The sequence below is a fragment of the Anas acuta genome, chromosome 5 (assembly GCF_963932015.1).
Source record: "Anas acuta chromosome 5, bAnaAcu1.1, whole genome shotgun sequence".
NCBI lineage: Eukaryota > Metazoa > Chordata > Aves > Anseriformes > Anatidae > Anas > Anas acuta.
The window spans coordinates 58278574-58291338 of NC_088983.1; the positions used below are offsets into that span (position 1 = coordinate 58278574).

The following is a 12765-nucleotide window of genomic DNA, read 5'->3' on the forward strand; positions in this document are numbered from 1 at the left end:
TTCCTGCTTGGTATAAATTATTTCCATGTCCCTTTTATATAAACCTCATCAAACTATCAAGGGGGATTGTATAGTCATGAGGTCTACCTCCACAAAAATACTATAAGGGAAGCCATCATTTTCTACCTTGTACAAATAAGAAAGCAACGCAAAGATATTAAGGACAGAAGCTGAGGGAAAAAATGTCTGCAAATTTTGGACATCCATTTTGAGCTGTCTGGGACCCAAATTTTCAGCATAATAACCAAAGGACCAATGGCTTTCCTTCAACAGTATAAATCAGGTCTCAGCTTCTCCAAACAAAATACCACAAAATGCCATCAGCAAACAGTGCCATTCACTGCCTTAACCACAAAATTTTCATTTCAGATTTCGGAAGTTGCCCATTTATGTGACAGCTCCCGCAGCCAACAAGACAGCCCTCCCTCTTGTCCACCCAAAACTCAGAATGGGACTGAGAAGTCTCCAGACAAACAGGCAACACCTAACCAAAACACTAGCTCACGAGGCAGCAAACATGGGCTGTTCTTCCCTCGTCCGAGGCCCTGACTTCACATAAGTCATAAGCACAACCTCAACTCAGCCTTTGGCATTCCAAATCTAAGTGAAACTACCACACGGATTCAAAGCATTTTGACTACGCGGTAGCAGCCGTGGGTTGTCATCTTCTCTACTGACAACACCTTGCAGAGAGAAGCTTATTTTGGACTATGAGACTTCCTTTTGGCTTGCCAGCAAGTAGAAACATCTAGAACTCAACTTTTAGGAACCTACTCCATGTTCTGGACTAGGTTAGCCGCAGCCTTTTCTATCTGCTTCCCCATACACACCTCTCTCCCCTTCACCTGCCAGTCTCTCACACTGCCATGCTCCGTCAGAAGACACCACCTCTGCTCCCCTTACGTTCCCCTCTCCACCAGACAGCGATGCCCAGCCAGGCACTCTGTTCCATACCTTCTAACACCCACCTTGTCTGGACGCCCAGGCCGTGCCTTCTTCTGTGCCCTAATGCTTACACCTACTGAAGGCACTCAAAGACCAGAACCCACAGAAACAAAGAAACTTCTTGCCCTTCTCACAGCTCAATAGGAATGATTGTTGCTGTCAGCTTTCACCACCTGAAGTATTGGTTGCCAAATTTCAAACTTTTAATCAGAATTCTACAGCTAACCAAACAGATATTGGCAAAAATGTAAACAGCTAAACCCAGAATGCTTTCAGAGAAACTGCTAGACAGCTCTAGCACCCTACCTAAAACAGATGGCAATAGCTTCCCTTCAGTATATCAAACTGATGCTGAACATGAACCCCAAGAACAAGCTACTGAACTGGTGGTCCACTGTCAAGTACAAAGTGTACGACCCCTAAGCTTCAGACAATCATGGAGTTGTCCAGCTACTTGCAGAACTTACCAGTAATGTTTTCTTCCTTATTACAACGCACGCTAAGCCAGAAAGAAGTGCCGGGGAGAACCCAAGGCAAGAAGCTAAACACGGACTGTCAGCATTGGACAGAATCTGGAAGCTCCACATTTCAACAGAAAGACCGATTCCAAAATTCTTAAATTACAAGATCGAGAAAAGCATCTGAAATACTAAACGCCTGGGAATCGCTTATGAACAGTTCATATATTTTAAAGATGTAAATCTTGGGAAGAATACCTTATGTTCATGGCAACTGAGATTGGAGGTACTGTGTATTGTAACTCTCAGCCAGAAAAGACAGATAACTATTTTGGCTCATATTACCAGAGATGAGGCTATGTCTAGCACTGATTTTCCACAGATTCTACAATCTTGGCCTATACCAAAACTTTCAGCTTTGTTTTACCATAGATCATTCATCTTGATTTCTCTCTCTTTTTTTTTTTTTTATTTTTTCCCCTTTCAAGCATCCTAGGTCACATACTTTACACTGCTAACAGTCTGACTCCTGGACAAGTAAAAAGCCATTTATTTTGTTCAGTACTCCTTTAATATTTCTATTGTGTCTTTTTTTTCACTGACTTCCCCAAAGAATAACCTCTTCCTTGCTTTAATAACTTGGACCTCAGTCAAGGTTGATGTGTTTCTCCATTTTGCAGGATATTTTCTTCAGAAGAGACAAAACAGTGTCTAATATTGCAATGACTGATCTTTAAAGGGTACAGATTAAAGAGGAAATCACAAACGCTTATGGAAAAAAAAAAAAAAAGAGGAAATAACCTTTAAAAAGAAAGAATCAGCAGCAAAGACACAGAACTGTACACAACTGTGGGATTTGGGGATCTTCTTAACCGCAAGGGATCTCCTTGACAGACCTCCTCGGACTCAATATAGTAGGGCCGTTCCAAGACAGTTTACTATGCTACCATCTGACCTTCAAACACCACTTGTGAATGAGCTAGAAGCAGGTCCAGTTTTTTTCCTTCATCACACTACAGCATTGAGCAATATGGGCAACGTCTGTATTGAACGAGGTTTCTACTGGTACGGATGGCTATGTGAAAGTGTAGGTCTGTGTGGGCTTTTCTAGATTTCTCGTTGTTCACTCGAGAGTGTTAGCACATGCTTAGGTACCCAGAACATCTCAAAGCGGGCTGGTGACACCTACCTTCGGTAGGGGCGTTTCCATAGCCAACATCTGCTCAGAGCAGAGCAGCCCAGCCTTGGCTTTCTCTTGGCTCGCATCGCAGGGCGGCTCTTCTGCTCGCGGCACCAGTCGGAGATGGGGCGAGGGGCACCCCAGCAGCACCCCAGCGGCTCCCACCCCGCCTGCTGCCCGCCGGGGGGCAATCGTTGAACCCTGCCGCCCGTCGCAGAGCCACGTCCCGCTCCTCGTGCTTCGCTGCCCGCCCGGTGGCCGCCACCCCGGCGGGGCCCCGCGGCGCCTCGGGGCCTTCCTGCCCGCCCAGCGGCAGGAAGCCCCGCGGGGGAGGCGGGCCGGAGCCTCTTCCCGGCAGGTGGGAGGGCGACAATGGCCGGGAGGAAGGAAACCGGGAGGCGGCCGGGCCGGGACACAGGGCCCGGCGGCGGGCGGGAAGGGGAAGAGGGCTGGCAGCGAGGGGCGACGGCTCGGGCAGAGGCGAGCGGGGCCGGGACCGGGACCGGGACCGGGGGGCGGCTTCGCGCTCCCGGCCCCGTGGCACGAGCCTTTTTTTGGGGGCACGGGCGGCTGCTGCGCCGCCAGCCCGGCCCGTAGCGTTTCGTGCTAGCGGCCGGATTCACGTCGGGAAACGCGGCTACAGCGGGAACAGGTCGGAGAAGAAGAAAAGAGCCTTACCCCTTCAGCGTGGAGCCCAAGTTCATTTGATTCCATGTCATGCATTCAAGCTGGGAGGTCATTTGGTATAAATTGTCACTGTTACGAAAATAGCTAGAATTAGAACCACGTCGTTGTGATCAATTGAAAACCGATACGTCAAAATAGCAACATTTTGTCAACGTTAACCGATACGTCAAAATAGCAACATTTTGTCAACGTTTTTCAATGTTAAAACAGCACGAAGTTAATTTATCTTACTGAATTCATTTTATCGATGTCGAGAAGAGAAGAGAAGAGAAGAGAAGAGAAGAGAAGAGAAGAGAAGAGAAGAGAAGAGAAGAGAAGAGAAGAGAAGAGAAGAGAAGAGAAGAGAAGAGAAGAGAAGAGAAGAGAAGAGAAGAGAAGAGAAGAGCCCGTGAAAAGTCTCTTTTAATCTGCAAGACTACAAATTTGTAAAGATCGGTAAAGTTTTCCTTACAGGAAAGTCACATCCGATATTGGCACATTGAAATCAATGAAACGAATAGAGGCAGACCTGTGGGCTAACAAAGCGGATTATTTGTTTAAAAAAGGCAAATCTGTTAACTGCTTTAACCGGGAGTGGGAAGGCTCACGTGGTTAATGGAGCGAAACAGCTATCGTGGCTCCTGATGGATGGGACTACATAGAGGGGCTTGACAAGCCGAAGAAAAATGGAGTGGCTGAGTGATAAACTAACCCCACGACGGGAGCGCGCCGGGCTCTCTCCGCGCTCGGGGCCGCGGGCTGGGAAGGCGCGGGGCCGCGGCACACGCGGGTGCTGCAGGGAGCGCGGCCCCGGGGTGCCGGGGGCTCGGCAAGGAGCAGAGCGGAGCGGCCCCCCCGGCCCGCAAACGGGCGCCGTGACGGATGCCCGACAAACGCGCGTCTGCTGTGATGGATCGCACCCAAATCCGCGGGGCTTGGGAAGTGAGCTGATACCGCTCTGACTGTGGAGTCGTTCTTTTTTTTTTCTTTTTTTTCTTTTTTTTTTTTTTCCCGCATGGCAGGTAGAAGCAACCTACAAAAGTCAGATTCCAGTGGGAAGCTTTTGCATATAAAAACAAATTAAGTGACTTCAATCTCGAAGTATGTGTAATATCATTTGTCAGTATCACTGGACACTATTATTCATTAGTGTGTCTGCACTGCTATTATGCTACTACAATGTCCTGCATATCAGCTCAGGAATTGTTAAACTCTCCTGCAGTTTCCCCATTTGCAATAGCAGCTCGTGCTGGTCTGTGCCAACTACGTTTTGCAATTCCATGAATTCTTCCTGTAATGCTGCTGTAATTAATTCCTCCAGGACCCTGATTTTTATTAGAAGTGCCCGCCCGATGCATTTACAGCAGGAGATTTCCCTTTAACTTTCTTTCTCTTGACAGTTCATTTATAAGAGCCTCCCCCACAATATCCACTTTTTCCCCTCCTTTGCTTTTTCATAAAGCAATACACTTATTCATCTTGTCACTACCTCGCAGCCACTGTACTGCATGCGGCGGCTGGGTGACAGCGCCCCGAACAAGCCGCTTGGGGCAGCTGCCGAAGCCCCGGCCCGCTGCCCACACCCCCGCCCCCAAAGCCCCCTCCTGCCCTCGCCACTCTACAGCCGCGCTTCGCCCCTCGCCTTGCACCTCCGCAGGCAGCCGCCCCGGGCTCTGCGCGAAGCAGGCGGACAGAGGGCGAGCGGAGCCCGAGGACACGGCCCCGGGACGTGGCCCCTGCCCCAGGCTGCGGGCAGAGGGGTCGGGGCTTGGGGCGCGGCCGGGAGGGGCGCGGATCCGCCGTCCCGCAGCGATCGCGCCCCCAGAAGCCCGGCGGTGGCCGCGGGTCGCCCGGGGGCCGGCGGGCACCGCGGAGGGAAGGATCGGGTGTCTCGCGTCTGACGCGTGACGGAGAGCAGGACACGGGCAGCTCCATCTGCGCCCTTTGGTACTGACAGCCCCACAAGATGATCTCACGGACCTGACGGCCCCGCTCAGCAGCTCGGCTTTGAATGAGCCTTGAGTTATGAGAAGGAAAGCGGGGTCTCTGGGGATGTGCCTGTTTGGTTCCAATCTGAACGGCCGGCCCTCCAAATGGCCGCAAAGAAGACACTAAAAATAACTTATTTTCATTACGGAGATGCTTTTAAAGAGAAACGAGAGGAAGGGGGGGGAACGTTTCTACAACGGGGATTAATGTAAGTTGGAGTGGAATAAAAGGAAGTCAAAGCTGAGCAAAAAGGGAACTTAAAAGGAAACCAGTAGTAGATCATATAGAGTTTGTTTTGGCCTGCATCGCGGTATTACCGAGTTCTTGACCTCTGCGCAGAAAGAGCTATAATCTGAACCGAGACTCCTCCGCTTTTAAAGTCTTTGTAAGTGTGACTCACAGTAAATTTTCAGCATCGGGCATGTTTACTACATTAAACAGCGCGAGGTAGAAAAGTTCACATCCTCGCCGTGACGAACTGGACAGCGGCGGCCACCCGAGGCCCTGCGGCCAGCGGGACACGGCTGCAGCCGGCCCCGGCCCCGGCCCCTGCTCCTGCCCCAGCCCCGGCCCCAGCCCGGCCCCGGCCGCAGCGCTCCCTGGCAGCGGGGCGGGCCGCGCAGCAAGCGGCGAGCAAGAGATTGCTGAGATGCTTTCGCTTCCAGCCCGAGAATTACGATCTCCCGGCTAGCGCTTCGAGCTCTCGCCTCCCTGGATGCTTTGCCTCGGGGAGGGAGACAAGGGAAAGGTCTCCAGGCGGAGAGACCAGAGCTCCGCAAAGGGACGCGGGATAAATGCGGCCTTAGGAGCAAGTAGGAGACTCCGCTGAAGTGGTTTTGGACAGAAAGAGCGCGGCTGGTCTTCAGGCCGCTGGGAACGTGGCTAATGTCTCGCAGTGTAACCGGCCGTCCCTTTCCCTTGACAACACTTCCTAGGAAGAGCACTCGTGCAGTGGGAAAACCGCTTTTCCCCCGGCTTCCCTCTCCAGCACACGTGGAGGTGGGGACGAGGGTCCCCGAGCTCCCCCACCTGTTCAGGCTGAACTGCCGGAGCGGGGCTTGTACTGCAGGGGCTCTCCCTCCAGCTGCAGCAAGTTCTGCCCTGATTTACACGCCCCACGCACAGCAGTATTGGCACCAGGGAGGTTTAAGGGCTTAATCCGTACCCTACCGAGGCCAGCAGCAAACCTGCCGGGGAGCCGAGTCGGATCGCTCCCCTGCGTGCGAAAATGCCCGCTCTGGAGGATGGGCGAGGAAAGTAACCGCCGGGCCGGGCTTTCCACGGCCCTTCGCCAGAACCGAAATTAGGGAAACTAAGGAGAGGCCGGGAGAGGCTTGGCGCTGGCTCCCCGCGAGGGTTCCGCTCTCGAGAGGAGCTGCGGCCTTCCCTTACACCTCGCCTCCCCGGGAGCCGGCGCCAAGGCGCGGAGCGGGGGCAGAGCCCCGGGGCCCGGCAGAGCCCGGCCCGCTCCCGGAGCGGCGGCTCGGAGCTGCCCTCCCGACGCCTCCCCACAAATCATATTTATAGATTTCCCTGCGAGGCGAGCAATCTCTGCCACTTCGGCGCAGGAGTTCTCCCCGCCAATTATTCTGCAGGCTAATCTCTCTGGATAGGCTTCTTTCCTTCCTTCATTACCTCATTCCCTCCTTCCCTTGACGTCAACTCACGTTCATTAGAGAAGTGGCTTCTGGAAGTGACAGAATTTTGTTGTCCCGCGTCCAGTGTTGATTAATCAGAGATGATATGACCGGCCTCTAAGAGGAGCCGCTCGCGGCTTCCTTCGCAGAGGCATATTGTTTTGTGTGCTAGAGTTACTTAGCAACTCGAAGATACGGGACGGGCTCCAAGTTCACAAAAAGTTGAAGAATAAATTTTGGGGAACTTCTCTGCTCACTAAACACGTTGTAAAACTGCGAGAGGCGCGCCCAGCCCCCACGGCAGAGGGAAGAAAACGGGAAACCGCTCTTGCAACCGGCCCTTCTGTTTGCAAGGCCAGTTCGCGCTTAGAGCAAAGCTCCAATACACCTTTCTCCCGGCAAGGAAACCCCATAGCTGTATTGCCCCGTTTTCAGAAAACAACCTCTCTGCAGGCCGGTCCCCTCCACTCCTGGGAGCCATCGGGAGGGCTCCTGGTCTGCGTGCCGCTCATCCCATGCTGCCCGCCCGACCCCCTCTGCTGCCCACCGGTGAGCACTCCCGCGCCCTCCCGGCAATAGGGGGGAGCGGGAGCGGAGGCTCCCGGCGCCGGGCAGGCCGCCGCCGCCTTTCCCCAGACGTGGCCGAGCCGCGCCGAGCGCAGGCTGCACCCCGAGGACCGGAGCAGAGGCCTCGGGCAGCGCGGGATGCTCAGCGGCAGGCGCCGGGCAGGGCTCCGCCGGGCTGCCCCGTGCCTCTCCTCTCGGCCCGGGCGGTAGAAGAGCGCACCGGAGCAAATCCCAAATCCTGGGCGCCAGCGAGCCCTGCCCCAGGTGTGTGCCCACTGCACTCGGGCGGCTGGCACCTGCCAAGAGAGCTTCTCCCCGGAACGGGGACCCAGCCCCGGAAAGCTCGGCGAGGCCAGGCTGGAGGGACAGCCTCTTTTTTTCCTTTTCTTTTTTAACGTGTGTCTTGTTGTGTTTTTTGTTTGTTTGCTTTGTTTTTAGAGAAAGGGAAAACTGAACTCGTTTCCTCGCAGCAAAGAGAAAGCTGCTGGGAGGACACGCCAGGGAGAGACCCCGCCCGAGCACCCCGCGCGAACCGAGGGGAGGGCAGGCGGGCACAGCTCCCTGCCGGCGGCGGTACCTGTTGTAGGGGGTCCGGAGGAGCAGGGCCTGACTGCCCGTGCAGCTGTCCGTGGGGGTGTGACAGCCGTACACCGGGGGAGGCACCGAGTACTGCTGGTCCCCTGCAGAGGAAGGGGGAGAGAGTTAGCCCCCGCCGCGCCCTGCGCTGGGGCAGCCCAGGCTCTGAGCCGGGCCCCGGCAGCGGCGCCTGGAATTACCTAGCGAGGTTTGCTGGCTGATGGGGTCCTCGTGTTTGAAAGAGTGGTTTGTAAACTGTGCGGCGTGGTGAGACGGCGTGTGGCCGTAGCTCGGAGTCCCATCGAAAGCCACGGTGCTGTAACCTGCCGGAGAGAGCACAGCGGGGTTAGGGGGGTCACGGGCTGCCCGGCCCAGAGCTCGCCGCCAGCCTCCCTCCCGCAGGGCGGCTCCACGCCGGCGTCGAGCATGAGGCGCCGCCGCGGGCTGCCCCAGCTCCACGGCCCGGTGCTGCTGGGCACGGCGGGGGAAAAGCCGTGGCGAGGGTTTTGCCCTTCCTCTGCGCTCCCCGGTACCCGCCGGGACCGCACTCGGGGGGCTGCGGGAGCGGGGGGAGCCGGGGGGCGCGGGGCGGCCCCGCGGGAGAGGCGGGCCGGGCAGCCCGCTCCGAGGGGCGGACAGTCGGAAGTCTCGGTCGTGTTTAAAGAGAACAGATCGGCTTCGGTAATAAAAAGGATGTTTTCATTAATTGTTGCTCATATTAAAGAGGAAGATTCCCATCTGCTCTGTGTACTCCTCTGCCGTTTCCAATTTAGAAGTTACCCTTTAATCTCTCTCTCTCTTTTTTAAGAGCAGCTTTCTGAAGAGTCTGCAATAAAGAGGCGGAATGTTACATGCAAAAATAAAACTCCTCCTTTCAGCGAAAATTGCTCTCCAAAATAATAAACAGCCTATTTTGTTTCCTACGCCGAGCAGATTCAGATGGAAAGAGACCACCTCTGCTGACCCCGGGCCGACACGAAATCGTAAATCAGGTGCTTGGACACCAACTTTCATTAATGACTTGGAGCTGGCTAAACAACTTCAGCTAAAAAAGTAATTACAAAGTAATATTATCTCAGAGGCTTCTCGGCTCGTCAGCATTTACCCCGAGCACCGAGCTCCTCCGAGAGCTGCTCTTCCAAAAAAACAAACCAAAACAAAAAGCCCAGCGCGGGCTGGGAAAACAACCCAAACCAAGCACAAGCGCTAGCTCCTCGCTCGCAGCCGGCTTCTTGCAGTACGGGCATCCTCTGCAGCCCCGCCTGGCAGCAGCGGGGGGCCGGGATACGGCTGCGTTGGCTGCTACGGGGGTGCTCGGCGCTGTGCCCGCAGCAGATAGCTAAGCACAGGGGCTTTGCCGAGACACCGAAGTGGGGAGGCAGCAAAGGGAGCCAGCCGATTGTGGCTTCTCCGTTTTATTGTCTCTGCAGACAGATCCTGCGACATTACAGGGTTTAATTAACCTGCGGAATTGCGCAGGAGAATTGAAGGGAGCGGTGGGGAGGAAAAACAAAAACAAAAGAAAACAAAACAAACAAACAAAACAACAACAATAAACAACCTGAAGACTTTGTAACCTTCACCTTTGCGATGATCTTAAGCTGGCCCTAGCACTCTGGGACCGGGGCAGAAGCGGGCTCACCCTCTCGTAGCCCAGGCTATCACCCATGCCCCTGCCCTAGGAGCAGAGCAGAGCGACTTTCGCGGCGATGCGAGCAGCGTTGACAGGCCGGTACCTCATGGACTCCCATCCCACAGCTGTTTCTCGCTCCTTATCTCCTCCCTTAGCCCTCAGGGTAGAGACTCAACCTTCAACTCCCTTTTCCCCTTTTCCTTTTTTTTTTTAAATAAAAAAAAAAAAAAAAAAAAAAAAAAAAAAAAAAAACTTTCAGAAAACACTGACACTTTCTACGCTACTTTTGGCCCGGCGCAGACTTTTGGTGACCTTCAAAACTCAGCGCGGAGCAGTCTGATGTTTTGGCCACATTTTCCGGTGTTGCCTGACCCAAAGCTTCAGGAATGTGATAAGAAAGTTGAGTTCTGAACCGAGCTGCCGATAGTGAGGTCTCTTTAATTAGGGCATTATCAGAGCCAGGCCTGATTAAAATGTGCTGAAAATAATTGAAAGTTGTACATCTGTTGGAGAACGGGGCCCGCTGGAGGAATCCAGTTGTTGGAGGAGCCCAGCTGGATGAAAGAGACAGGCGAACAAGAAGAGGAAAATTGGGCAGAGGTTTCAAAGCCTCGGCTCCCTACCCCCACACCGCACCCCAGACTTGGCAGAAGTGTCATCGCAGAGCCAAGGTAACGTCTTTCCCACGGTCGGAAGAACCGGCTAGAAAACCAAGAGTTCAACCTTGAGGAGAGCGAAAGCAAGAACATTTCATCCATCCCCGGAAAAAAAAAATAAAAACAACCAAGGGAAAATAATAATAATAATAATAAAAAGCATACACCCTTTGCCGAATTCCCTCTTGCTGAGGAGCCGGCCGCATGTCACTGCAGTGGCGGTGGCCGAGCCCCGGCGCTGCCCCGCGGCGAGCGGAGGGAGGCAGCCGCCCCGCAACGCCCGCTCCCCGGGACGCGCCTTCCCCCGGGCTCCCGCAGGACTTCGGAGCACGGGAGCCGGGCCGGGAGGTGCGAGCAGCTCCCTGCAGCCAGGTACCGCCGCCGGCACGGCTCCGCGGGCACACGCACCTGCGTAACGGGGCGCGACCGCAGCCCGCAGGCTGCCGCTGTCCCAGGGAGATTGCGGGCTGGGGGCTGCGGGGGCTGCCCGCACTCGGCCCTGCTCGGTCTTGTGCGTTAGACGCTCCGCTTCCCTTCGGAGTGCTTAAAAACGGGCCGGCTTTAATCCCCTCGCCCTCCTGGTCACTACTTCTGCGCGGCGCTTAAAAGCCCTCTAAAATCCTTTTCAGATCTCTAAACCAAAACCAAAAGGATGCTCCGCGCGACTTCCAGACCTGCTGGCACCGCCGCACGGCACTCCCGGGACTCGCCGCCCGCCCGGCGCGGCCGAGCCTCCTGCGGGTCCCGGGGATGCTGCGCATCTCTGCCGGCCGGGCTGCGGCCCTGCCGCCCCGCTCTGCTCCGCCTTTTCCGACGCTGCAGCCCCGCAGCTCGTCGACGGCAGGGGCCGGGGGCAGCAGGGCCGGGGCAGTGGGACCGAGATTCCCCTTTGATGTAAACGTCCCCCCGGGCCGCTCGGAGCTCCCGCCCGGCCTCGGCCTCCTCCCTCGCCCCCCGGCCGCCAGGGCGCAAGGGGACAGCCCGAAGCGACCGGCTCCCGCCGGGGCCATCCCCCTCGGCCCGGCCCCACGGCCCCGGGCCGGGCAGTGCGGGGCCGGAGCTCCACGACGCGCAGCTCCGGGGCCGGCGGGAGCAGCGGGAAGCACGGCCCGAAGCTCTGCGGGCTCTGCCTCCCTCGGCGCGGTAGCAGCAGCAGCGGGGAGAAGGAAAGGTGGCCGATAAGCCCCGTCCCTCCTGCGGAGCTGCTCCGAGCCGGCCCCGCAGCCCACGCGAGTTTGGCAGCGCGGTGGCAGAGCGGGGTGCGCGGCGCCGCACAGCTGAGATGCTGAAAAGAAACCAAAAGCCGCCCCTGCGTGCGCAGCTCCGGCCTGGGGAGGACTCGGCGCTGCCGAGGTCAATCCGGCAAGAGGCAGAAGAACGGCCGAGGGCCGCGGCCTCGGGGCACGGCTCCCCCGGCCCTCCCGCCGGCATCTGTCGGGGGACCCGCGTCCACTTCGGGATACGCCGGCCTCGGCCCAGCGAAGCCTGGGGAGGGAAGCCCGGTGCGTGCGGGGAAGCGGCTCGGGGCTCCCGCGGCTCCCCGGGGCCCGGCGGGGAGGTAGCGGGCAGGGCCGGTTCGGCCGACCCCGGCCCGGGCCCGCCGTTTGCATCCAGCGAGGCTACGCGGGTGCCCCCGGGGACGGCCCCCGAGGCCGGGGCCCCCGGCAGCGCTGCCCTTACCCTGGTTGCGGATGGCTTGCTGGCTCTCCAAGCAGTTGGGCAGGTAGGGCCCGTTGGGGAACATCCTAGCCTGGCTGGAGGGCGGCTGGCTGGGCGGCGGGGCGCCGAAGGGCCCGTAGCGGCAAGCCCCGGCCGTGCCCGTGAACTGGCCGGAGAAGTGGACGGTGAAAGCGCTCAGGTACTGCTCCTCGTGCGGGTCCGACCCGTTCCAGCTCGGCTCCTGCTTGATGAAGGAGTGCGGCCCCAGCGAGCCGTAGGAGGCCCCCGGGGGGAAGTCCAGGACGGGAGCCCACTGCGCCGCGCTGCTCACCGGCATGGTGCAGTTGCTGTTGCCCGGCAGGGAGGGCACGGAGGGCAGCAGCGCGTTGAGGTCTCGGACGTCGGACCCCATCTGCTCGCAGACCTTCTGCCTGCCGCCGGGCAGCCAGTCTCCCGCCGGGCCGCACTTGTTCCAGGACACCTGGCCCCTGCCTGCCAAGCCGGAGGCCGGCTCCGGCTGCAGGCACCAGGCCGGCGAGCTCAGCCCTTTGGGGGAGGTTTGCTCCGCGACGCAGCTCCCCGGGTCCAGCCCTGCGGGAGCCGGCAGCAGCGACAGGGCGAGGTTGTTCTCCAGGATCGCCTCCGGGGTCGCGCCCGCTCGCAGCGCAGGGCGGTCGGCGTGCGTGCGTGGCTGTGTGTCCGCCCGGCCGTGTGTCCGTCCGTCTGTCCGTCCGTGCGTACGCGTGCTTGGGGGGGGGGGGTTGTGGGGGCACCGCCGCCTCGCACGCCTCACCTCGGA

General features: G+C 57.5%; 1 protein-coding gene across 11 annotated transcripts in view; it reads right to left on the bottom strand.

Moving 5' to 3' along the window:
* Positions 1 to 12765, bottom strand: part of WT1 (WT1 transcription factor) — an 83570-nt gene that overhangs the window by 22425 nt on the left and 48380 nt on the right. For 5 of the 11 annotated variants that reach the window (XM_068685067.1, XM_068685066.1, XM_068685068.1 and 2 more), the window contains 3 exons: positions 8219 to 8341; positions 8020 to 8122; positions 3262 to 3339 (listed from right to left, as the gene is read on the bottom strand). In XM_068685067.1, coding sequence (XP_068541168.1) covers positions 3262 to 3323 — 62 coding nt within the window. In that variant the 5' untranslated portion in view covers positions 3324 to 3339; positions 8020 to 8122; positions 8219 to 8341. The other 6 variants (XM_068685064.1, XM_068685063.1, XM_068685062.1 and 3 more) reach the window with 3 other exon arrangements.